Source organism: Mustela nivalis (genome assembly GCF_964662115.1).
Source record: "Mustela nivalis genome assembly, chromosome: 20".
NCBI classification, from domain to species: domain Eukaryota; kingdom Metazoa; phylum Chordata; class Mammalia; order Carnivora; family Mustelidae; genus Mustela; species Mustela nivalis.
This window is the reverse complement of record NC_139039.1, coordinates 40843437-40868179: the sequence shown is the minus strand read 5'-3', so window position 1 is coordinate 40868179 and position 24743 is coordinate 40843437. Positions and strand designations below refer to the sequence as shown.

Below are 24743 nucleotides of genomic sequence, written 5' to 3'. Positions count from 1 at the left end.
GACCCATTAGGGGCATACATTAAATAGAACTGCATTACCGTTCTGGAACAGCATTTACAATGAGCACACCTACCTGATTAACCTTTCTGATGAAAAATGTATGTCATCAAAATTTTTCTGTATTGTTTAATTTATTAGAGCATTCTGGGCGTGAGGACTCTGCAGCACTGAATGACCTTATTAGTAAAACACTCACCGCATGAGTGAGATAACCTTTCTCTACCTGAACAATAACCAAACGTGTTTTATTTATGTGTTTTGAAACAGGTGTTGCCCGGCATTTTGCAGAAGCATTGCTGTATCTTACCAGACAGGAATACAGGTAAATAGATTTTGTTCTTTTGCTTTGAGAGCATAGGTTGTATGACACGGAATATTTGAGGAATATGACTGTATAATGTAGGCATGTTGTTTTCTTAGTTGTTGCTCTAGGGCAAGATTGTCTATTGACCAAACAAGCACAACACTGGAGTGTTCAGTTTTGTAGTGAGTTATAGCCTGAGCTCAAAGATCTGTTTTTGATGGAGCAAATAGATTTAGGTGATAGTTGTCCTGGATTTTTAAGGGAAACTGGTTATCTTTTGAATTTGAATATGTGAGTTTCAAAGTTGTTGATTTTGATGGCCATGCTTCCTCATTAGGAGGAGCACTATTACCGGCTAGCATGGAACGCCTTGGTGGTCCGTTCACCATCAACACTGCCAGCAGTCTGGTTGGGAGCTGGGCAGATGATCTGTGCTTAAAGTCCTGAGGGTCTCAATGAAAACAGAAGGATGGGTGTCTCGCAATGGGAGGGTGCATGCCGTGTGACTGCTCACAGATGCAGGTGGCTGGAGGTTGTAGGTGAGGTCGTTTGCATTACTTTTAAGCAAGCATGATGGGGGAGGGCTGGTCCCTGAAAATAAAGCTTTGGAAGTTTGTTGTGTTAAAGTTCAGAAACAAAGAAACATGAAGATCATGTGGAGCTTGTTGTTCTATGGGTCTTCGTCTTAGTTACTCTACCCTGTGGGTTTTCTAATTTGGGGCATTTTCATCAAAGAAATAGCAGGTCCTGAGGAAAAGATGGAAGGGTCTGTCTTTTATGCTGAGGACTAGTTCTGAGAATTACTCCTTTCTGGGATCAGCTGTGTCCTCTCAGATATGTCTGCATCCCAGGATACTTGTGTTAGGTATAAAATAGAGTTGAGCTGACAATTCCTTATGTTTCCCAGCTGTAATAAAATGAACCATAATGGACTCTTTAGGAGTCAGAAGAGTATAATGTGTTGGGGTGTACTCTGCTTTTAATATAAACAGCATATTAACTAGCTAGCATGATTATTGAAATCTCATTCTAAAGTGGTCAGTAAGTTATTTTTCTGTATTATGCATCCCAGTGTGAAACACCAAGTATTTGGGGGAAAAGTAGGATATTTATTTTTTTACTTATGATCATGGACAGGTTATATCACCAACCCTATTATTTTATCAACAGTAGTAGTGGCCACTGTTACATCACCTGTTCAGACATACATTAGCTGTGACTTTGAGCACACTTACAGGGAAGTTTATTGAGAACAGGGTTAGGTATTTTTTGAGCCTCTTTCTATATTCTGGAAGTCTTGCTTAGTAACAAAAATATATGAATAGGTCACATACAAAGAAACAAAGATTTCTGTAAACTATGTCCATCAACAATAGTGATTACAACACAATTTAAAGAAGGAATGATTAGTTTATATCTTTCAGGCAAGTTTCTGAATCTAAGAAGCATGAAACTAATTATAAAAATAATTAAAAGTTAAATACCATTCTCTGGGACTCTGACTGGAATTTAAGTGTTGAAATGAGCTTTCTGTATTTTTAACCACTCTGTTATATAAGAACTTTGGGTTAATTTGTGAAATACTGCCAAATTCAGATGTTTTATTTGCTTTCTGTAGGAATCCAAGTAATCAACCTTTAAAACCAAGGAAGCATTCTCCCAGTAAGACTTGGATATTGAGGACATTTGCTAGGCAATTTATTTTAAAAGATTTTTGTATTATAGAAGTGGTTGTAGAAGACCCAAAGCTATGACATTAGGCTCGGTTTGGGGAAGGAATCATATCAAATGAGAGGAAAGTAGAGTCGGCTGAAATGATAACTCTAAGTGTCAGTTTGTTCAGAATTGAATGATGTTGGATTCTGGTTTTTACTGTGTAATGTGACCCAGTATGTCTGAAGCTGCTGAATTATTTAGGAAATGTTTAGAAATTTCTTCAGACTCAGATGTAATGGTTATTGCTTTTGCATTTTAATAAACATAAAAGTTTCTTATGAACATGAATGAACATTTTTTTTTTACTTTAGTGACTATATAGAATTATTTTCATATTTTTGATGATGATCAACATTGGAGTGGGTCAGGAGTTTCACTTTAGGAAAAAGAAAGTGGTTCTGGAGGTAGACAGCAGAGATGCTTATATGACCTGAGTGTGGTGTCACTGAACTGTACGCTGAAAAATGGTTAAGATGGTAAATTTTAAGGGATGTGTGTTTTACCACAGTTCAAGAATAGAACAGCTTTGGGATGAGCCATGGCTGTCATGTTCTTTTTGCTCTTTAGTTATTTTTGAAATGCTGTATATACTCCACTAACTCTGTTTGTCAAGCTGAGGACCTAGGAGAAGATGCACGTACTTGTAGGTGTTTTTGCTATTATGGAGTTAATGTACTTAGCAGATCTGTGACAAACTATGATGAGTGACATCTGATGGCGCATTGGAAGTGGTCCTTCTCTGGGTTAGACATGACGAACATCGTCTTCTCTTGGTTTCTTGATTACTTATGGTAGTTTTGGTTGATACACAGAGCTGGAGTGATTTCTTGTGACTAGCACCACAAATTGCCTTATTTTTCATGTTCTTCTCAGGGACACAGAGAGTTGGGGAGGCAGCACGTGTTTATGTCGTGAAGAAGAAACACTTGAAAGATCACAAATGCTCATGGAGGCTTTCCTGCATTTTAAAGTCATTTACATCAGGCTTTGCTTCTAACTGCTGTTCCCTTTTCTTGTTTCGGAGACTGTTTGACCCTTTGTCTGCCTTCAGTTTGCCCTCTCTCTGGAGAGCCCTGCTGTTGAGCCTGTGCATGGGATGAGCGCCATTTGTGGGGAAGAGTGGCTGACATGGTGGACCATGCAGGTGGATGGATGGTTGGCATGTTAGTGGCCGTCTTGGACTCAAATCCCATACCAGCCTTGATCAGAATGGCTGCTGAGGGGTCCTCAGCAGGTTACCTGCTGAGGGGTCCTCAGCAGGTTACCTGCTGAGGTCCCCTGAGGACCCCTCCGTCGCTCAACCCCATTTTGGGGGATCTGTGTCTGACCAGCATGTGGGGTGAGGTCAGGTGTTTCACACAGTCCATGTCCCTTCATGGAAACTGGCTCCCTGCATCTGACCTCCCCCTGATTGGTCTTCGGTGGAACCCAAGGACACCATCCAGTTACAATAGTCCATTTTGGACCACAATGGTGCTCATTCCTGTTGGTTTAGAACCTTTTTAGACAGTGACTTCTTCACAAACATCATTATATTATGATTGGCTATTTTCAGCACTAAAGTTAGCCTGTCTTTGAGCTTTTATAGGCAGTTTCCACTGTGAAGGTGGAAGAAGTTGGAATGTTGTTTTCTTGCTGTATGTGACTCACAGTGTGAGTGGCTTATCATCTCTCTTGTGTCTCACAACATTAGTGTGCAGTTTCTGAATAACCAAGATCAGGTTAACACATGGTGGCAGCCTCCCATGAAAGAGATGCAGACTACAGTTATATGCTTCTTGAGCAGTGAGGGGGTTGGGAGATGCTTTGTTCTTTGCCAGTCAAGCTTCCTGGTTTGGATCATCACTGGAGTTGCTTTATTGCCATGTTATTTGGGGATGTTGTAAGCTTCGCATATCCTCCTGTATCTGGGATACACAGTAGGCTGGGGTTCTAAACCCAAGCTCCACTGTCGTGCAGCATTTATCCCGTTTTTCCTTGGAGACAGCCTATTCGACAGCTAAGAATAAGAAATTTCACGAATGAATTGATTTTGCCATCAAGCAGTGGTGTGTCCTCTGCAAAGCTTGACGTTAACAACTGAACCAGGATACCTCAAGCAGGTGGAGCATGTGGCAGCCTTTGATTTTTGAGAGATGATATACCCTTACTTGACAGAATGAAAAATGTGAAGTAATTTGTATATAAAAATCAGGGTGGAAAATTGTTAGGTTTCCCCACACATTTTGTGGAGCTTACTTGTGTGTGTTTGCAGACATGCACTGTGGTATTCACTGAGGGCATAAGGGTTACTGACTCTGATCATCACTGGGTCCCTGCCAACGAGAGGCTGGTCAGTGTCCAGCAGTGGGAGCGGAGGCAGAAAGCCCGGTTTCTGTGCTCTGAGTGTCCTCACCACTTGTTGCCAAGTGTGGGTCCAGGAGGCGTTCTTGGCCCCCTGCCCTTAAAGCTGGGGAGAGCTAGTTCAGCTGCACCTTGGCCACTGGCTTTTGCCTGTGCTTCCATGTGTATGGCATGAGGTGTTTGTTAGCAGGGTATGGTCCACGTGCATTCTCCCTGGGTGGGTGGGGGGGCACTGTTCAGTTGTGTATTGGCTAAATAAACTCTTGGGTTGAAGTTGAATGTTTGTAACTGGGTATTTAGCTTGTAAAATTCTATATAAGTTGAACAAATATTTTTTATAATGTCTGTTTGGATGTAGAGTCTCAATGCACTCTTACATAAGGTTTTGGAGGCTTAATTACACATTATTGAACTCCTCGGTGATCATGGCTGTTGAAACATAGACACCCACTGGGCCATTTGCAGGTGGAGCTCAGAATGCAGGGGGAGCATAGTTGTTGAAAGAGCAGGGGTGATTGTGTTTGGTTGGTCCTGGATTTTAAAAGCTTTCAATTTCCTGATGGGCATGTCAGGAAAATCAGTCAACGAGTCTGTGCTCTTTGCCACAGTTCTATCTCAAGAGGACCTGGTTCCCCATCCCTGGGGCGGAGGAAGCTAGTGCATAAGTGGGAGTAATTTCACACCCAGTGGGTGTGTGGCTCCCAGAGCTCTGCATACATCTGTGTCTCCCAGTATGGAATTTGAGCCCTCTAGTGACAGTGGGCATGATACCTTGTATTTCTACTGTGACTCTAGTTTAAAAGGCTCTTTCCGGCCGATTTGGCAAGTCCTTCAACTTCCTTGTGCAATAGGGATCATCACCCCATTTTGCAGATGAACAAGTAGATCCGAAGGTATAGGTGACTCTTCCATGTTTTTGCACAGCTGCTCAATACTTTGCTGGGATGCAAATATGTGTGTTCACTCTACATCTGTATGTGACACCTCAGTGACTCTTAATGAGTCCTTCCTGATACAGGAATTCCTTACCAAACACAGTGCCAGATGGGCAGTACGGGCCAGGGGTGCCAGTGAGGGGCCACCCCCTCCAGCCCCTGGAGTTTCACTACCAGATGGTGTAGACGGCTTTGGTGCCAAACAGATGCCCAGTTAAGTGGGACATCCACCCCTGGGGCATGCTGAATGGTTTTCAGTATATCAGGTGAATGACATTTGAGCAGACTAGGTTTAGGGTGAAATGTCACCTTTGTCCAAGACCAACATTTCAGTTAAGTTTCCTTTATCCAGATACTGAAATTATTTATAAAAGCTTCTGAGGTGTGCAGGTGGGTTGCCCTGTGCTGTGGCTCTCAGTGGGGATGGCAGGGACGGCTGTGGGAAGGCGAGGGGGCTGAGGAGAAGCCAGGAGGACATCCTTGCTGCTTAGCCCGGGTCTCTGCAGCCCGGCGAGGGACGCTTCCTTCCCAGTCCACTGGCTGGGGGCAGAAACAAATCTTCATCTGCTGGAAAGGGTTTTATTTCATAAACTGACTTTATTAGAAACTGAGTTGTGCTACTTAATTAGTACCAGAATGAAAGGTTATGGATCAATAGTTTTAAGGCCAAAACAGGTTTTTTCTCCCATGTGTCTTATTCCTCACGCTCAGGGCCGGCTTCTTGCCTAGCTGGCCTCTCTGTGCTGAGCAGAAAAAGGTCACCCCTTTGGGAAGGGGAGAGGAGGTGCCGTCCCGGTCCCGCTCGCCCCGGAGTGGGCCCTTCTCTGTGGGGCGAGTGCGTGTAGTTGCTGACGGAGGTTTGTGGGTCCGTGGCCGTTTCACGCGGAGACACGCGGTTCTGGGGCGTGAGGCCGGACGGCGTTTGGCTGCTTCATGAGCGCACCTGGGTGGAGCCCGCGTGTTCTCACGACCCCGCGACTTCCTGGGGCGCTGCTGTGCCGACCCGCGGGGCCGCGAGTGGGCCGCGCGCGCGGACGGACTGCGGGCTGGGAACAGGCTTCCGTGCGGGCTCTCCCCGCGCGGGCTCCGGAGCCGCGGCCTCTGTCCGCCTCCTGTCCTCGCCGTGCGGGCCCCGGGCTGCGGGTCCCCGGGGTGCGGGTCCCGGGCTGCCTTCCTCGGGAGCCGACGGACTCCGGGCGCCCGGCGAGACCCCAGGGTCCGCGGCGGCGGCTGCAGGGCCTGCCCCGGCGCGTGTCGGGAGCCGGTCCTGCGGCCTCGCTGCCTCTGAGGAGCGCGTCCCGGGGCGCCGACTCGGCCGGGCTTCCGGGGGGCTCGTGACCGAGGGCGAAGGTCCGGACCCAACTTCCGTCCGCCCGTCCTCCGTCCGGGGTCTGTCTGCCCACAGCGCGCCCCACTCCCAGGGTGCGGCCCGCCGCCTCGTCTTCGTCCCCGCTCAGTCCCTCACTCAGGAGCGCGCGCTGCCGCCGGGGAGCGACCCGAGCTGCTCGGCTGAGACGAGGTTCCGCGGCCGGGGCCGGCGAGGGCCGCGCGGGTGCGCCCGTCCCCGTCCGTGCGGCCCGGAACCCGCCGGAACCGAGGGGAAGGTCCTGACGGAGCCCACGGCCGGCGCCGCGAGGCGGTCCTGGGGGCCGCGGCTGCGCTCCTGAAGGTGGCCCGGGTCGCGGCTGCCCCGGCGGATGCGGGGACCAGCGCCCGGCCCCGCGCCCGGCCCCCGCGGCTCCACGGCCCCTCCGCGTCTCTCTCATTCGCGCCGGAGGGCGCCGGGGCCGGGGCTCGTGACGAGGAAGCCGCCCTGACTCAGCGCGCCGCGGTCCTATCGGCGTCCCCACGAGCAAGACCCCGTCGGGCGTGGACGCGCGCCTCCTTCTCCCCGTTCACGCGTGCTTGCGGCGCTGCTTCTCCCACGGAGCTTCAGCGACCCTGGTCCTCGTTGCTTCTGGCTTCCGCGGCGGCTTCTCTCACTTCCGGGGGAAGTCCGCGGTCAGTCAGGGTCCCCGGGGAGGCCGGAAGTCCGCGGTCAGAGCCGAAGCAGCCGGAAGTCCGCGGTCAGCCAGGGCCGACGGAGCCGGAAGTCCGTGGTCAATCAGGGATGAAGGCGCCGGAAGTCCGCGGTCAGCCAGGGATGAAGGAGCCGGAAGTCCGCGGTCAGTCGGGGGCCGAAGGAGCCGGACGTCCGTGGTCAGTCGGGGATGAAGGAGCCGGACGTCCGCAGTCAGTCAGGGCCGAAGGAGCCGGAAGTCTGTGGTCAGTCAGGGCCCCCGGGGAGGCCGGAAGTCCGCGGTCAGTCAGGGCCGAAGGAGCCGGAACTCTGTGGTCAGTCAGGGCCGAAGAAGCCGGAAGTCTGTGGTCAGTCAGGGCCCCTGGGGAGGCCAGAAGTCCGCGGTCAGTCAGGGCCGAAGAAGCCGGAAGTCTGTGGTCAGTCAGGGCCCCTGGGGAGGCCGGAAGTCCGCGGTCAGAGCCGAAGCAGCCGGAAGTCCGCGGTCAGCCAGGGCCGACGGAGCCGGAAGTCCGTGGTCAATCAGGGATGAAGGAGCCGGAAGTCCGCGGTCAGCCAGGGATGAAGGAGCCGGAAGTCCGCGGTCAGTCTGGGATGAAGGAGCCGGACGTCCGCGGTCAGTCGGGGGCCGAAGGAGCCGGACGTCCGTGGTCAGTCGGGGATGAAGGAGCCGGACGTCCGCGGTCAGTCGGGGCCGACGGAGCCGGAAGTCCGCAGTCAGTCAGGGATGAAGGAGCCGGAAGTCCGAGGTTAGTCAGGGCCGAAGGAGCCGGAAGTCCGCTGTCAGTCAGGGCCGAAGGAGCAGGAAGTCTGTGGTCAGTCAGGGCCCCCGGGGAGGCCGGAAGTCCGCGGTCAGCAGTCAGGGCCGAAGGAGCCGGAAGTCTGTGGTCAGTCAGGGCCCCCGGGGAGGCCGGAAGTCCGCCGTCAGTCAGATCCCCAAGGAGCCGGAAGTCTGGCATCAGTCAGGCTCGCAGGAGCCGGAAGTCCGCGGTCAGTGAGGGCGCGGAGGAGCGGTCCCGGCGAGGCCTTGCGGAGGCCGCCCGCAGAGAGCGGGCAGTGATGTCTCTCACGACTCTTCCCTGAGGGCCCGCCCCTCACACCCGCGTCTCCTCCGAAGACACGTCGCGATAGCGCCCGCGTGAGGGGAGAGCTTCGGCCGAGCGGAGCCGCGGTGCTGTGGCGACGGCGCGTGCAGCCAGGTAGGCGCTTCTCCCGTGGGGACTGGTGGCGGCCGACGGCTGACTCGGTCGCCGCGTGCAGGCGTCTTTCCCGCGGGAGGAAGCCCGCTTCCCGGTGAGCCGCGCGGTGAGGGAGCTCTCGGACCTGCAGAGCGAGGAGGACGTGATGCCGTCCCGACCGCGGGCGCGGCCGGCCGGCGGGGCCGTTCCCCGAGGCCTGGTGGGGGCGGCGGGGCGGGGGCGGGCGGGAGGGCGCGGGGTGTTGCCGCCGCGGTCCCGGGCTGAGGGCGGGGCCGCGGCCGCACCGGCCGGACCGCTGCCCGTCGAGGGGCGAGCCGCCGCCTGCCGCAGGCTCCGGGCCGCGGGCGTGGGCTGCTCTGCGGGGCGCCGGCTTCCGTGGGGCCTCGGGAGCGGAAGAGCGTCGTCCCCGGCTTCTCCGCGGAGCCCTCGGGGGAGACAGTCAGTGTGCGTGAGTGTGTGCGTGTGTGCGTGTGCGTGTGTGTGAGTGTGTGTGCGTGTGTGTCGGAGCCGGCCCCAACGACGGGACCCAGGGCCCCGGGTCGCCACCTGCGCCGGAGGCCGACGCCTCGCCCGGAGCACGCGCGCGGCCTGAGCGCCCGAAGCCCCGAGCGGTTCTGATGCGGGGAACCGCGCTTGCCCAGGAAAGCTGCTCCTCACGGCCGGGGCAGCGTCTCTACGGTCTGTGGTCCTCCGGAGGAGCAGCTGGTGAGGCGTGAGTCCGTGCGGGCCCGCGCCGGCGGGCCGGGCTGCCCTCGGAGGCCGCGGGCGCGGGCCCGTCCTGCGCAGACAGCGGCCGGCAGGTCGCGCCCCGGCTGGAGCTGCGGGTGGCGCGCGGAGCCGGCCGCGGCGTCGAGGACTGGAAAGCCGCGTGTCCTCAGGCGCCGGGTGTCCCCCCGCGCGCTGCCGCCGTGGCGCGCCGTCCCAGCTCCAGCCTCTGCGCTTGGCTCCTCCTTCATTTGGAGCCCGCCGGCCTGAGCGAGGGGCGCCGGGGACCGACGGAGGCGCCGCCGCGAGAGGAGCCCAGCGCGGACTCCGCGTCCCCTCCGCAGCCACGTGTGCCTCGCTCAGTGGCTGTAGGGACTGGAGCTTCCACACTGTGGCGGGCGGCTGTTCTCGGGCCAGGCCCGAGTCGGCAGTCGGGCGTAGCGAGGGCCTGCCGTGCCGCAAGCCTGCCGCCCAGCCGGGTCACCGCTGGCGGGGCCATGGGTCAGAGCGTGCGTGCGGTGCCCCGGGAAGCACGCTGCGTGAGGCTTCGTGCGCTCTCCGTGCCCGCTTCGGCCCGGGCGTGGGGCCGTGCACTGCGCTTCCCAGGGCGCTCTCTGAACCGGGTCGACGCTGACGCCTTGCGGATAACCGGTGGTTGCTGTCGGTCTGTTTCGGGAGCACAGTCCTGTTGGCCACCGGGTGCGGCGGTTTCACTTCAGCGTGACGCTGTCCTTGTCCTTCATAGCCTAGTTCCGCAGCTGTTTGCGGGTTCACAAAGCAGCTTGAGTCAGACATGCGATCCTATAGTATATTTTACAAGTTCAGGACAATACCAAAGCGTATTATTTTATAAAATGCTGTCAAATCTGTAGACAGCACTTTAGAAGCCATATTTTGGGAGTAAAAAATCTTTCCATGTAAAAGCGCACTATTGATACGAAATTGATACAGTTTGATACTGTGATAAAAGCTGGCTGGCTGTGTTGGGGGGGAGTTCTCTCGTGATCCTGCCCAAGATGGTGGGATGCAGGGGGCGGGCCGATGTGCTGTTGGATGCGGCCTGTGATATGGCCCCAGGAGGAAGGTTGAGTGTATTTCACAGTCTTTTGCCTTCCGTGAAGAATGGGGGGCTGGCGGGGGTGGGGTGGGGCAGAGAGAGGAGCCCATGAGCCTGCTCTGCCCAAGAGCAGCTGGGGAAATGCAGGTCATCTGCTCTGACAGGGCCCTGGGCTCCCATGTGACAGTGGGGAACATGAGGCCTAGAGAGGCTGTGTCGTGGAGCAGGTGCATGTGGGGTGAGGGCACATGGGGACTGCCCCTTCCAGTGCCTGTTCAGTGTCTCCTGTGCCACAGTCTGTGGTTTGTCCACAACTTTTCTTTCCCTTTGCGAAGAAGTATCTTAAACTCAAAAAGTCTTTAGGCTTGGGTGGCTGTTTCGGTAACCTTCTCCATCCCCTGTCTGTAGCTAGCCTGGGGGTGGTGGGGCTAAGCCCACCCCTAGCTCGGTGATTCTCAGGAGGACTCCCAGGATGCAGTATGTAGCTGTGTTGATGGCTGGGATTTCTTGTAGTGAAAGCAGGCAAAGGGCAAGGGCAGAGGACATGCATGTGGGAGCCAGTCCAGCCTTGGGGCCCATCCCACCCAGTCACCCAGGGCACGCTCTGTCTCCTGAAAGTGATTAGAGGACCCTTGCAGAGCATCGTCTCCCCCCAACCCCAGGAGGCTGTAGCGGCCAGCATCCAGAGTTTTTATGGGGAGCTGGTCACACACACACACCCTCTGCCTAGCTCATCCAGACTTGCAGGCTCCCCAAGCAGAGCAGGTGCTTGGCACAAATGGTATTGTTTGTGCTAATGGTTTAGGCAAAAAAAAAAAAAAGGCAGCTTATTAGTCTGGAAATGGCCTTGGGCAGGCCTTCTCATGCCTTGTCCTATTAGCTGACTCTGAGCCTATGTGGCTGCCATCAGGCTACACCCAGCTCAGGGCATCTGCCGAGTCCTCAGGGAGGCTCTCAGTAAAACAGGGGCAAGTCCTGAACTCCTGACAGGAATGGAGGCTGAGGGCTTCTCAAGTCATGCTGGCTTTCTGATTCTGAGATTGAAGACAGTTTTCATATTCATCCGGAAAACATTGTATTTTATTCTATTAGTTTTTACTGAAGTATTGTTGACACACAGTATCATCAGTTTCAGGTCTGTAACATGGGATTTGACAGTGCTGTGTGTTATGACACGCCCACCACAATAAATGTCGTCACCGTCTGTCGCGTTCAGTATTGTCACAGCGTTCCTGACTCTGTTCACTGACTCTCTTCCCTGTGCTGTGCTTTTCAACCCTATGACTTCTTTATTCTGTAACTAGCGATTGCCTGTGGGGAGGGGGGTGGGAATGGGTTAATCAGGTGAAGGGGATTCGGAGGGACCAACTTCCAGGGATTTTATTATAAAAGGACTCTGCATTAAAGGTAAAAGCTTTTTTTACCCTATAACTTTATTTGTCTTTGTTGGAACTTTCTCTGGAGTTTTAAAAATAAACTCTTAAGCCCTGCCCAAAATATTAGTTTCAGGGTGATTTTTTGGTGTGCTTTGTGTCTGAGAACCTTTTATTATCTGCAATCACAAACCATACCTAATAGAAGTAGTTTTAGTGTGTGTTTTAATATTCTTGCTTTAAAGTTCAAGGAAAGTTTCAGATAAAGACAGTGATTGATTTTCCCAACAAGGGCTTGCTTATTTAACAGCTGCAATTTTGTTGCTAAACAGGTATTCAGGCAGCACATAAATCATGCTGCACACACTTGGTCTAGAACAGCCATTCCCTCAGCTGTGAGCTGGGTGATGTGCAGGAATATTAGCAACTGACACACAGGTAATGAAAGAAAGAAACTGCTTCTTTGGGGGAAGTGAAGCAAGGGCCTTGGGCTGCAGAAAAGCCAGGGACTATGTGTTGTGCCCAGGGCTGGCTTCTGGAGCCGTGATGTGCTCTGCACCGAGCCGAGATGTCCTGGATGTTTCAGAATGCCTTGGTACGTAAGTGAGAAGTTGGACCCTCCATCAGAGTGGTGCATGGGTTTTGTTCTTGCTGGACGGACGGGCAGAGTCTCTGTTGGAGAAGGGTTGTGATTGCTTTGTGAGGTAGGTCCACTGGGGGGCACTAATGTCCAGTAGGGTTCCCTGGGGTCAGGGTGGCACCTGACCGATGCCGGTGACCCTCTCATACAGGGTATACAGTGCACTGTCAGTAAAAACATTGTTAAATTGAACTGAACGGAGTATAGGCTTTTATCAGATGACTGGTGCCCTGTTACTGGGGACATAATGGGGGAGGAAGACATAACTAATTAAGGGAAAATGTCTCAGAGAGAAGTCTTTAAAATAATTAAGCAATCAAAGACTGCCAAAGGTCTGCAGTTTATTATCCGCATGCCTGAGGAGTGTAGCAGCTGCACAAAGGCGAGCGTGGCTGCTGAGTGATTTCAGGATCAGTTCAAGCAAACATTCTCTTCCAAAGAGACCAGCAATTACGTGCCCCTCAAGTTAGGGGAAGGTGTCCTTGCTGCTGCTCTGAGTCAGTCCTCACCCGTGTGTGTGTGAGGGTAAAGCTCAGTGCAGGTGTTGGTGATCACACACAGGAACGTGTGAGCTCAGGAACATGTGTGTGCAAAAAGGGGCTCACACAGTATTTCTGTATCTCGCAGTGAGTGAGGACCCATCAGCGTGTCCACTGGGGTCAGTGTTAGTGATGTGTCCTGTGCTTTCTGATGGTCATCTGTGTTCTGAAGCAGACACACACTGTTTCACTTCTGTCCACATGCAGCGCTTCACTAGCTGTGAGCATGGAAAGAAGAGGTCTCCGTCCTCAAGGGTGTGTTTTCATAGACACCACATCCCCAACTGCTGACTGCCACCGGTGGGCTAAGATGCAGGGTGGGAGCACAGGGGTGGAGGCCGTCTGGGTGGTTTGCAGAGCAGCAGGCTTGTGGCCACTGCTGGAGATCCCCCAGCCTGGGCAGGGGCGTGGGTGGGCGGACCTGCAGGTGCATTTCAGAGACCTCCAGATGTGGTGACTGCCTGCCCCTTCCTAATTGTCCTTAGTAACTTGTGAATAAAGCCTTTGGCAGGTGGATTTGTACTTGTATGGATCAGGACAGTCACAGAGGAACATGACGCGGATGGCCACCTGGAGTGCTATGGATGTACTGGGATTTTATGTATGGAAGGGACATGCCTCCTATCTCTGGAGGGAGGTGGGTCAGCCAGGCACAGGGAAGGACCTGTGCTGTGTGTCGTGCTGGGAAAGGGTGGCTTTCTGGGGGGCCCAGAACCCTGGCAGTCCTATGGAGGTGCATAAAGAGAGCTTGGTTAATATTCCTAGGTTGTCTACATGGTGCACAGAGCATTTCTTTTGCCTCTGTCTGAAGAGGGAGTAGGGTTCTCTGGAGAAACGGAACCAGGAGGATGTGGATGTGTACACACTAACATGCAAGCACATGCATGCACAGCTATGTGCATGCACACAGATGTGCTTGCATGTACACACAGTGACATGTACACATACCCATGCACAAACATTCACAGGCAAAGACACCTTCCTGTGTACATATGTATGTACACATAACACTTACATGTATGCATCTTGCGTATGAAGACACATATGCGTGCACACATGTGCACATACATATAAACACGTACACATGCATTTAAATACATACACGTGTCACACACATTTACATAAGAGCGAGGGAGCCTGACTGCTGAGTCACCAGGCATTTGGCCCTCGTGATCATGGAGGCAGGCTGGTCCCAGGATCTGCAGGGGTGTCAGCATGCTGGAGCCCCGGGACAGCTGATGGTACGCTCCGTCTGAGGGCAGGAGGAGAGCCAGTGCCCAGTGTGGAGGCAGTGAGGTGGAGCCCCTCTCTGTTTGCTTGTTCGACCTTCACCTTATTGGATGAGGCCCACCCTCACCAGGGAGGGCTCTTGGCTTTCTCAGTCATCAAGTCAGATGTTAATCTTGTCTGTAAAAGCCTTCACAGACTCTCCCAGAACAGAAACCAGATAGCTTGTCACCCAGCGGTCCAACCACATTGACACAGAAAATCCACCATCCCTGGTCATACCTGAGTGGGAGCCCAGGGCAAACTCACCTTGACCCACCAGTGAGCCCTGGTATCTGTGCTGGGAATGGTTCTGAGGCAGGAGTCATTGTGGGTGAGGTCCACAAAGAATGGCCTGGTAGGGCCATGGTTGAGCAGCAAGGTGCTCACTGACCGTGGACTCCCTGCTTTTGCCAACAGCATCCTCAGGGAGAACCAAGGGCTCCAGGATGGGGTGTTGGCAACCCTGGGAGTCCTGCTGCCAACACCCACCCTGTGGAGAACCTGGAGGTCTGAGAAGCAGGATGTGCCCATGGACATGTTCTCCTTCCCACATGGGGCCAGCCTTCGCTGTGTGGAGTCCCTTGGGCTTGGCTTGGAGGGATGGTGTGTTGGTCACCATACACCTGTTTCTGAGGCTGACATCTGTTTCTGTTTCTGAGACTATGACATCTGGGAGCTTGTATGCTCTAGGGGCATTCCTTTGGAGGGTTAGGGGGCAGTTCCTAGGGCAGCAGCCCCGGAGCCCATACCAACCATCTCCTCCATGCGCTCTCGCACCTGGGTGTCCGCCTGCCACCCTCAGCCCAGGGCCATGTGCTGGACAGCGAGGGACCAGCCCTGAGCCAGAGTCACTTGCAGGATTCATACCGGCCAGTCCTGAGGCTGCCCCACCCCCAGCCCTGCGCGTGCTCCTGAGGAAACCACACGGAAGGCTTTGCCCCTGTATTCCTCTCCTGCCACACCGGGTACTTCCCCAGTGGTGTCTGGGTCATGTCTCTTGTGGCCGGGAATCTGAGTGGAAATGCCTTCCTCGGGATGGTCATTCCTGTGTCTGCGTGCCAGCCACCCTGGCTTAAAACGGATTCCTGGCCAATTTGAGACAAGCAGACTCTGGCCGTGAAACCCAGGGCTGGTCAGCAGGGCCCTTAGAACCCACTGGTCAGCCAGTTGATGGTGACTGAGCAGAAGTCAGGACAGATGTGCCCATGTGCTGCGTGCAAATCCTCTCCAAGGGAGAACCGCTTTTTACAGACAGCCGTCAGCTGAGAGAACGGAGATGAGTGAGGGTTTGTGTGAGGCTCTGTAGCAAGCACTTTCTTCTGTAGACATGGCTGTCAGATGAGTCACAGTTAACTAGGGCCCCAGTGTCCGGGGGCGGGGGGTGTCAGGGACACCCTCCACCCCTGTGCAGTCGAAAATCCATGTATTGTGTCAGAGTCCCCCAGATCTTAGCTACTCATAGCCTGGGGCTGACCAGAAGCCTTATCAATCACAGAAACCGTTGGTCCACGCACATTTTGTATGTTACGTGCATTGTGTCCTGTGTTCTTGAGACAGAGTAAACTAGAGGACAGAGAACATGATTGAGAAGGTCATAGGGGACAGAGGATTCTGCTGTATTTGTGGAGAAACAACCCTGGCTACATGGACCACTCAGGCCAAACTGCACTATTCCAGAGTCGGGCACTCTCAGTGTCATTCGAGGTGGAACAAGGCCATGGGACCCTCTTTCAGAGCCCACTGGGTGGTGCGTGTGTCCGTCTGCTTGCTGTCACATATGATGCCCCGGATAACCTCCTAGGTGGGGTCTGAGGCATGTTGCATGCTGGTCATTAGGGCAACAAGCATTGCATCTTTGTGGGGGGGCATTCCTCATGGCTGAGGGAAGGAACTGGGGTTGGGAGGTATTGGAGAGTTCTGGACATTCATGGGGACGGCTCCATGTTCACTGTCTAGCCCATGGCTCTTGAACCAGAGCTTGGTCCATGTGACCACTTTACAGCTCTAGGTGAATCTCTTGCTGTGCTGTGGTCAAGTCTGCTGGGCGTGACGAACACATCTGCTGTCCGCAGTGTGGCGGCATTCTGGCAGGTGTCATGGAGGAGGGGCAGCAGATGGCCCCGGGGCACGTCACAGGACTGCCTTGGTGCCCCTGGGGTGACTTGGTGCTGCCCGCCTGTGTGGGGGCGTCTGAGTAGCCGGGCCACACCCAGACCACAGCATGACCCTTGTCACTTGGAGCCACTGAACCCAGCAGGACACACATGTGGGGGTTCTGTTGGTGATGGGCTGGAGTGCACTGTCTGTCCCTTTCTTACCCGGTGTGAGGGTCTCCACGTGTTCCTGGGATAAGAGAAGTTCCCTCAGTGCAGGTAAAGTTTGGCGCCCTGGGGGTCCGGGGTGGACAGGCCTTGTAGAGACGCCTGGTTTCATGGACGGTTTCCTTTGTGCTTGTGGGGGCAGCAGCAGTCGGGGGCTTACACGGGGAGGTCCCTGTGTGTCCTTCAGATGTTTGCCTTGATGCTCTGCAGCTGTCCAGCAACTGCAAGGCCCAAGTCCGAGGACGCCTGTCGGAGGGATTGGTCTGGGCTGCTGCGGTTCATGTGGCGAGTTATTTCCTCCCTCAAGTGGGTTGCCAAGATAGGACACACCCATGTCCAACGTCACTGAAATGCATTGAACAAATTACTTTTGTCTGTGTGGTTTTATTTTTTCATCTCAGAAATTAATTTTTCCTTCTATTGTGATTCTGCTTTTCTGTGCTGTGTTCCAAGGAGGAATGAATTGGTGTGCATCTGCACTATGATTTCACTGTGTGTGTCAGCCTGAGACGGGCCCCCTGATGTATGTGCAGGGGTCGAAGGCTAACGATTCTGAATCACATAGGCAAATCCCAGTGTCATTGTGCAGCGTTCACAGAAGTACTTGCACAAACCAAAGCCACACAGCTCAGCACGAAGACAATGGATTCCAGTGCGATCCTATGGATCTCAGACGTTTACTGCATTTGTGCCATGCTGTGTGGACTCTGCCGGTTGCGGTGTCTGTGAAGGCAGGTGAGATGTCTGCTTTGGGGAGGCGGCCGGGGAGCACATGCTGTGCACACTGTGAGCGCCACGGGGTCGGGGTCCGCGGGGAGCATGTGCTGATACGTCAGGAGCCTGGCAGGAGAGGTTTGCAGAGCTTGAGGCTGTGTCGTGTGTGAGGAGGAGTCAGCTGGGCAGGCATGCGTTGTGTAGGTTGTGGAGGAGCACGGCTTGGTGACTTAAAACAGAAGCGCACTTGGGCTCGACTATCGTGGGGGACCCGGTGAGGAAGCAGAGGATGCGGAGTGAGGAAGAGCGGCCAGAACAGGTGTCACTGTGTTCAGACACCCTCATGGGGTCCAGAGCAGTCGACGTGCGCACTTTGGGGCTATTGCCAGGAGCCCTTCATGGAGCGGTGCGAGTGACAGTCCTGTCCTTGTAAGCACAAGGAGGCTCAGACTTTGGTTTGTGTGATGGGCGGGCGGTCTTAGACTCAGGATTCCCATGGGGATTGCATGGAGAGGGGGATTCTGTGGGCTCTGGGGAGGGATTGAGGGTGGAACAGAGTGCACGCCCTCCTTCAAGGCCCAGGAAGGCTGTGGGATCACAGAGCTCTCTCTGGGAAAGGACTCCTGGGGTGTGGGCAGGGGCCAGGGGAGTGTTTGCAGCACAGCAAACCCATGTGCATGTGTAGAACCGGCTCAGTAATTCATCAGAAGGCAGTGAAGCCCTACCAGACTTGATGTCCCTCTTATTAAGTTTTTAAGGAGGAATTTCTCAGAATATATAGAGACAATCCGAGAAATCGTTCCAGGTTAGAGAAAACCAGAGACGTGAGGAGGGAGCGTGGTCTGCGGTCTTGGTCAATACATGGGAGTGGGAGAACTGGCAGATTGATCTCCTGCGCTGACCATGGGAATGCCCCCACTTTCAGGAAACACGAGCCACCCCAGGCTGTTCTGTCTGCAGTATTGTCTCAGATGTTTCAGAAAAAATGCATGGAAGACCGAGAATGAACCTTAAACGTGATAAAGCATCATGTGTGGGAAATCTGGATATTAATCCTATGTCTGCAGCTTCTCTGTATGTCAGAAACATTGCAAAATTAAAAGTTAAGAAATATGGGGATGAAGAAAATCAATATGTTGAAAGAAATTCAGTGTTTGAGTTCTTCATTAAAATCCAGCCTTTTTCGAGGATGCGGAGAAAGGGGAACCCTCCTACACTGTTGGTGGGAATGCAAGCTGGTGCAGCCACTCTGGAGAACAGCATGGAGGTTCCTCAAGAAGTTGAAAATAGAGCTGCCCTATGACCCAGCAATCGCACTACTGGGTATTTACCCTAAGGATACAAACATAGTGACCTGAAGGGGCATGTGCACCCGAATCTTTATAGCAGCAACGTCCACAACAGCCAAACTATGGAGAGAACTTAGATGTCCATCAACAGATGAATAGATAAAGAAGATGTGGTATATACATACAATGGAATACTATGCAGCCATCAAAAGAAACGAAATCTTGCCATTTGCAACGATGTGGATGGGACTAGAGAGTATTATGCTGAATGAAATAAGTCAATCAGAGAAAGACAATTATTATATGATCTCTCTGATATGAGGAATTTGAGAGGCAGAGTAGGGGGTTTGGGGGGTAAGGAAGGAAAAAAATGAAACAAGATGGGATTGGGAGGGGGACAAACCATAAGAGACTCAATTTCACAAAACAAACTGAGGGGTGGGGGGTAGGGAGAGGGTGGCTGGGTTATGGACATTGGGGAGGGTGCGTGATATGGTGAGTGCTGTGAAGTGTGTAAACCTGTTGATAGACCTGTACCCCTGGGGCTAATAATACATTATATGTTAATTTAAAACGTAAATTTAAAAAAAAGCCTTTTTTATGATTTTTCTGTGTGATCTTCAACTATCTTGGGGAAAGGTAGAGGATATTGGGAAGGACATGGCGAGGGTGTTGTTTCACTCTACTGTGAGGAGTTGGGGAGGAATTGATGTTTTCACTGAGTTCTTATATATTGGCCCATGAGGGCATCTACAAGGCTGTCTACCTTAATTCTTGCCCAAATCCCTGTCTGGTGGGGGTGATGTGGAGAACAAAGCAGAAGGAAATGTAGATAAAATTGTGTTCCTTACAACCTGCAGCTCACTGACAAATACTTGAAATAGAGTAGAACCTTCCTGGAGGAAGCTCCCCGGTCTGAGTGTTAGTGCCTCGCTGGAGGGGAGAACAACCTTAGCTTGACAAGAGCCGGGTCCCAGGAGCCCGTGCGTCCTCAGTCCTCAGCATAGCATGTCCTTTTGGGAACGTCCCTGGCCTTTAACTTTCCCCAACTCCAAACTGTATTAATCAGCCACCCCTCACAGCCCTGGAGCAGCAGCTCTTTCTGGCCAAGGGTCCTGTCTCTGTGTTTAATAAAACCATTGTTTTGCACCGTAGATGTCTTAAGAATTCTTCCTTGGCCATCTTTGGCTCAGGACCCCAATGCTCCAAAACCCCATCAGGCAGGCCATCCCTCTCCTCTGAGGAGGGAGCTGTGGCTCCCAGGGCCTTGCACATCCTCCGTACGCAAGAGGGGTTGAGTTGTGATTCAGCGTTGGGTCCCTCTGCTGCCGGACTCCTCCCCATGCCCTGCTCCACCCTCGGCCTCTGAACTGACGCCCACACAGTCCCCAGGGATCAGTGAGTCCTTGGTGGGGTGGGCATGGCATGGGGACGGGGAAGCCATGCTCGGCACGTGTCCCAGTTTCTCCTCCTCCTCTCTGCCCTGAGCCGTGGCCTCTGCACACATGCCTTTGTTCTACCATAAAGGCTGAAGGAGCCAGTGGCAAACCCCAGCAGGATGCCTGTTCTGTTTCTCAAGAACATCCCCAGCTCAGCGGACATGTGCTAATTTCCCCAGCACCACTGCTGAGCCGGGTGGCGTGCCCGCCTGCCTGTCTGCTCGCAGAGAAAGCCTGGCGAGGGGTGAAGTGCCAGGTCATTGAAGGATACTTGGAGAAATTGTCATGAGGGCCACCCTAGAAGCCATGGGGGCCACCCTGGGAGCCACATGGGCCACCCCCGCCCCCACAGGAGCCACACCGGCCACCCTGGGAAGTGTGCTTGCCACCTTTGGGAGCCACGTGGGCCACCGTGGAAGCCCTGTGGGCTACCCTCCAGAGCCATGCAGGCCACCCCCAGAGCTGTGAGGTATGGGGAGAGCTGTACTTCATGAGGACTTTGTAGAGGCCTGGGGATAGGACAGAGAGGATGGTCAGTCACTGTTCCCACAGACTTCCCCACAAAATAAAGCACCACCAGGAGGACGCCCCAGCGGTGTCTGGAAGGATTCTCATCAGTCATTCCACTAGTTTGGGCCATTTAACATTTCGCATGATGCCAGTGCACGATCAATGCTGCCCTTTCTAAATGCCTGCTCTTGTCTCTAAGCTTCCTGCAGGCGCCAGAGCTGGTGGTCAGGCGTCTGCGCCTGTGCTGACATCCTGGTTTGCTGACGTTCTCTGTGAATATTCCGAAATACCAGCCCCTTCATCGGGGTGTTCTTTCCAGATCTCTCAGGAATGTTCTTCAAGCCTTACTAGCTAGCCTGAGGGTGGTGCTACTGTTGGCTTTTGCAAAACATGTTATTACGTACAGAGGTTGTCCGGTTTATTGGGGCAGCTGCTCATGTGTAGGCAAGGAGGGGCTCAGGCTGCTTTCCTGCCACCGCTGTGAGGACTCCAGCTGCCGAGCAGGTTGAACACATCGCATGTATCACCCACCTGCGGATAGTCTGCTCTGTTGCCTCTGGGGATGGTTACAGGCACGTTCTGGGTCTTTACTGCTGACTCAAAAACATGGTGCTCCGCCACCAAAGCCATGTTGGGATCAAAAAGGAAGCGACACAATAAGGCTTTTGTTATTTTAAAGTCTTGTCTCCTTATTAACTCACCCCCCCCCCAAGGAATTGTTTTCTCCATGAGTATGTAAGGGAAGCAGCTCTGAAGGGATGCTCCCTAAAGCAGGTTTTCTTGAATGTCGCAAGGGTCACAGGTGGGAAGTTTGGCTGCTCCACCCCCCTGAGCTGCAGGACGCATGGATTTCCCACAGTCCTGTGGCCTTGCTGGGATGCGAGCCCGGGAGGCAGGAGCCCTGTGGGTGGTTATTCTACGTCTCTTAGAGCATATTGTGAAGTCAAGTGATTAGACTGGGTTTATTCTGTTCTGTAAGAAAGCACAAAGTGTATCAGAGGACCACCTTGTGATGCCCACCAGCGGCTAAGGCTTGTATGTGCATGGGGGGCTCGGTCTGTATTCAGACAGTTCCACGGGGTTTTAATGACATGTCTTGTACCGCTCCAGGTTCTGGGGAACAGAGGCAGGCAGGGCAGTGTCTGTTCTCAGAGTCAGCAGCTTACACAGGAGATGGGGGTGTGGCCATGCAGAGGGCCCCACTCTAACTTCTGTCTGCAACTGCCACGGACACTTTTCCAGAGTGGTCCAGCAGGTTTTGAGGATAGGCAGACATTCTCCAGAGGACAGGGTGGGAAGCGAGGTCCATGTGAGCAGAATAAATGGTCCAAGCCCTAGAGATCTGACACGAGGCATCGCGGGATGGGAGTGGGTGGGGGTTGGGATTGTGGTCGGGTCGGATCTGTGGGCTGGAGCGAGACCCGGGACGGCCGTCAGGGCTGTGTGTAGAGCCCCCTTCTCAGCACGCTGCTGGAAAGGAGTTGTGCGGCTGGTGCGCACAGTCTGGTCAGAAGCTGTAAGCGGCTGTGTGGCCACCGCAGGTCTGTGGCCGGGAGTCCACCTCACATTTACCCCATTCAGCCTCAGGCCTGTGGGGCTCTAAGATGAGCACAGGATGCAGCAGAGGCCAGGGGAATCTCCTGTCTGGGGAGGCCATGAGAGGACTTGAAAGATGTGACAGAAAATGTGGTAGAAATTCACGGAGGATTGAACTTCAAGGGCAGATGACGTTTGTCCTGCAAAAATAAAATATTTATGCTCAGAAACCTTCGAAGTGTGTATCTGAAAAAGTGACAGGGCTGCAGAGGCCAGTCCCAGACCATGCCGGTGAGCGGAGCGGGTGACAGACGTGGGGGATGTGGGTGGCAGAGCGGTGGCGATGTCAGGGACCATCCCAGGCTGCTGACACAGACACGGACGCAGGGACTGCACACACTGGCCAGACCGCACAGCTACCAATAAAGGAAACCCTGGGATAAAAGGGATTGCAGTTTGTCTTGAAAATTAAAAGTGCCTATGGCGCGTATTAAAGCAACAAGAATGCTTGGAATGTAAATGAAGGCCACAAGAGCCATGGAAAGACCGTGGGGCTTGGAGCCTGAAGACCTGGCTTTAATGTTTGAGTTTTGCTACTTACTTTATGACTCTTTTGACATTTACTTAAATTCTCTGATTTTCCATTTCACCTTTAAAATTGGTATAATAATAATGACAGCATAGAAGGTGCTCAAGTGACGTGGACGGGGAATGCAGGTAAAACGCTTTGTGCTGTCAGACGTGCCTCCTGCTGGCTGGGGTGAGCGTGGGGAGCAGGAGCAGGAACGGAACGGGATGGAACTCAGTGCTTCCGGCTTGGGGCCCAGGCAGGTTTTCTGTGTGTGTGAGGCTCCCTCGTTGAACCTGAGCCGTGACTCAGTGGTCTGAGGGGCCCTGTGAGCTCTGTTCTATCGTCTGTGCAGGATCTGCAGCATTTGGCACACCTGTGAGCCCTGCATACGCACACCGTGCAGGCCGTACATATGTATTCACTGTTCATGTATGTGTCCCATGCAGCAAGGCATGCATGCGTACTATGCACATGCGTGTAAGAGAGGGGCAAGCACACAATGTACCATGCACACGTGTATGCCGCGTGGCACCAGGACACACACGTATTTCGTGCAGCACCAGCACACAATGCACTGTGCACGTATGGGCACCATAGTGCGTGGCACACACATGCACCCACACGCAGCGCAAACACACTGTGTATACGTGCATTGTGTAGTAGAAGCACAGATGTGGATCATATGTGTGCATATATTTGTCAGTGTAGAGCACACACATGCACTAGGCACACACTTGCCGTGTGCAGTAAATAGCGAGTACACGTACTAGGCACACACATGCGCCACTTTGTATGCAGCACCGTAGCGTACCTTGTATGTGTGCTGTGCACACCGATGCATACATGTGGTGTATAGCATTTGTCAGCAAGTGCCTGGTAATGATGGGAATATGTTCACACACCACCAGATGATATCAGCCTCAAGTCTCTCCTCAAATGGATGTTCTCAGGTTTGGTACTGTCTGGAAGAGCAACATGAGCTTTTGATGAAGCCAGGATACATGCTTGTTTTAAAAATAATTTTTGGAAGATTACTGCTGAGCATGGAACTCAGTTACAGTGTACATGGCTCCTGTGTCATGGAGAAAAAATGCTAAAGAAAAAAAAATTAAGTGTCTATTTTGTGCTTCTTAAGAAAGACAACTTTGGAATCAAGCCGGATTCAGATCCTGCTTATAGCCATGGGAGGCTGTAGTGGCCCCGCTTTTGTTTTTTTGGATTAAACAAATAGGGAACTAATGGTGACTAGCCCCTGTTATATGTTAGGTACTGTTCAGATAGCTCCAGGTGCATAAGCTCATTTCAGCCCTCCAGTGTGCCCTGGAGAGCACTCATCTCCCCTGCCTCCCAGCCTGGGTGCGGCACAGGGACCAGGCAGGAGCTTCATGCACCCTCCCAGGTGGTGGGTGCAGTGGCTGGACCCCTACACACAGAGCTGGGCTGCAGACCTCGTGTGAGCTACTTGCCGTTTTCAGCTAGCTTGTGGTCCTACTGTGGGGGGGAGGGACGAAATCTAATAATACGGTTTATTTCTCCTCATGTACCCAAAAGTTCATTTCAGCATGAGCGTTGGAGTGCTCAAGATTACCCCCCAGATTTGACCATAGACCAGGAGGCCCAGGACTCAGCATACGGTGCTGAGTGATGGTGCTCATGGTGATGACTTATTGCAGCAAAGGACACAAGGCATAATCACCGAAGGAAGGAGCGTGTGCAGCCGCATTCGAGGAAGCCATGCTTCCCAAGCTGCCCTGGGGTCACGCAGGACGCGCCTAGCCTCAGCCGTCTCTCATCACAACACGGTGGAGCATGCTCCCGGGAGGCTGACTGAGCCCGGGAGCCAGCACATCACGCCCTCTGCTCCCGGGGTCCCAGGAGGATGCCACATGCTCCCCATGCTATTGATGCCTGGGGTCGGGGCAGCAGCCCTGCATGATCTCTCCCAGACCCCGCCACCCCCGTCCGCTTCTCCACTTTGTGCAGCCCTCATCATCGAGCTTGGTGCTTGGATTCAGGGGCTTCCCCGAGGTCAGCTCCTGGGTTCCTTGTCTGTGGTGCACGTGTATTCACCTCTGAGCATGGGCAACATCAGAGGTTGTGGTCATGGCAGGTCTGGGCGTGTGTGGTGTCCCTGGGCAGTTCCAGGGAGTGTCTTGGAAAGACAGCATGGTACCTAATGTCCTCCCCAACCCCATGTGTCTCCAGTGGCTGGGTTTGGGATTTTCCCCATTACAAAATCAGGGTGACCCATTTGGTAACTAACTCT

At 53.3% G+C, this 24743-nt stretch overlaps 1 protein-coding gene across 3 annotated transcripts in view; it reads left to right on the top strand.

The window, feature by feature from the left end:
• Positions 1–24743, top strand: part of DLGAP2 (DLG associated protein 2) — a 776206-nt gene that overhangs the window by 182621 nt on the left and 568842 nt on the right. For all 3 annotated transcript variants that reach the window (XM_082715291.1, XM_082715286.1, XM_082715287.1), the window contains one exon: positions 268–322. In XM_082715291.1, the coding sequence (XP_082571417.1) occupies positions 268–322 (55 nt within the window). The remainder of the gene's footprint in view (positions 1–267; positions 323–24743) is intronic.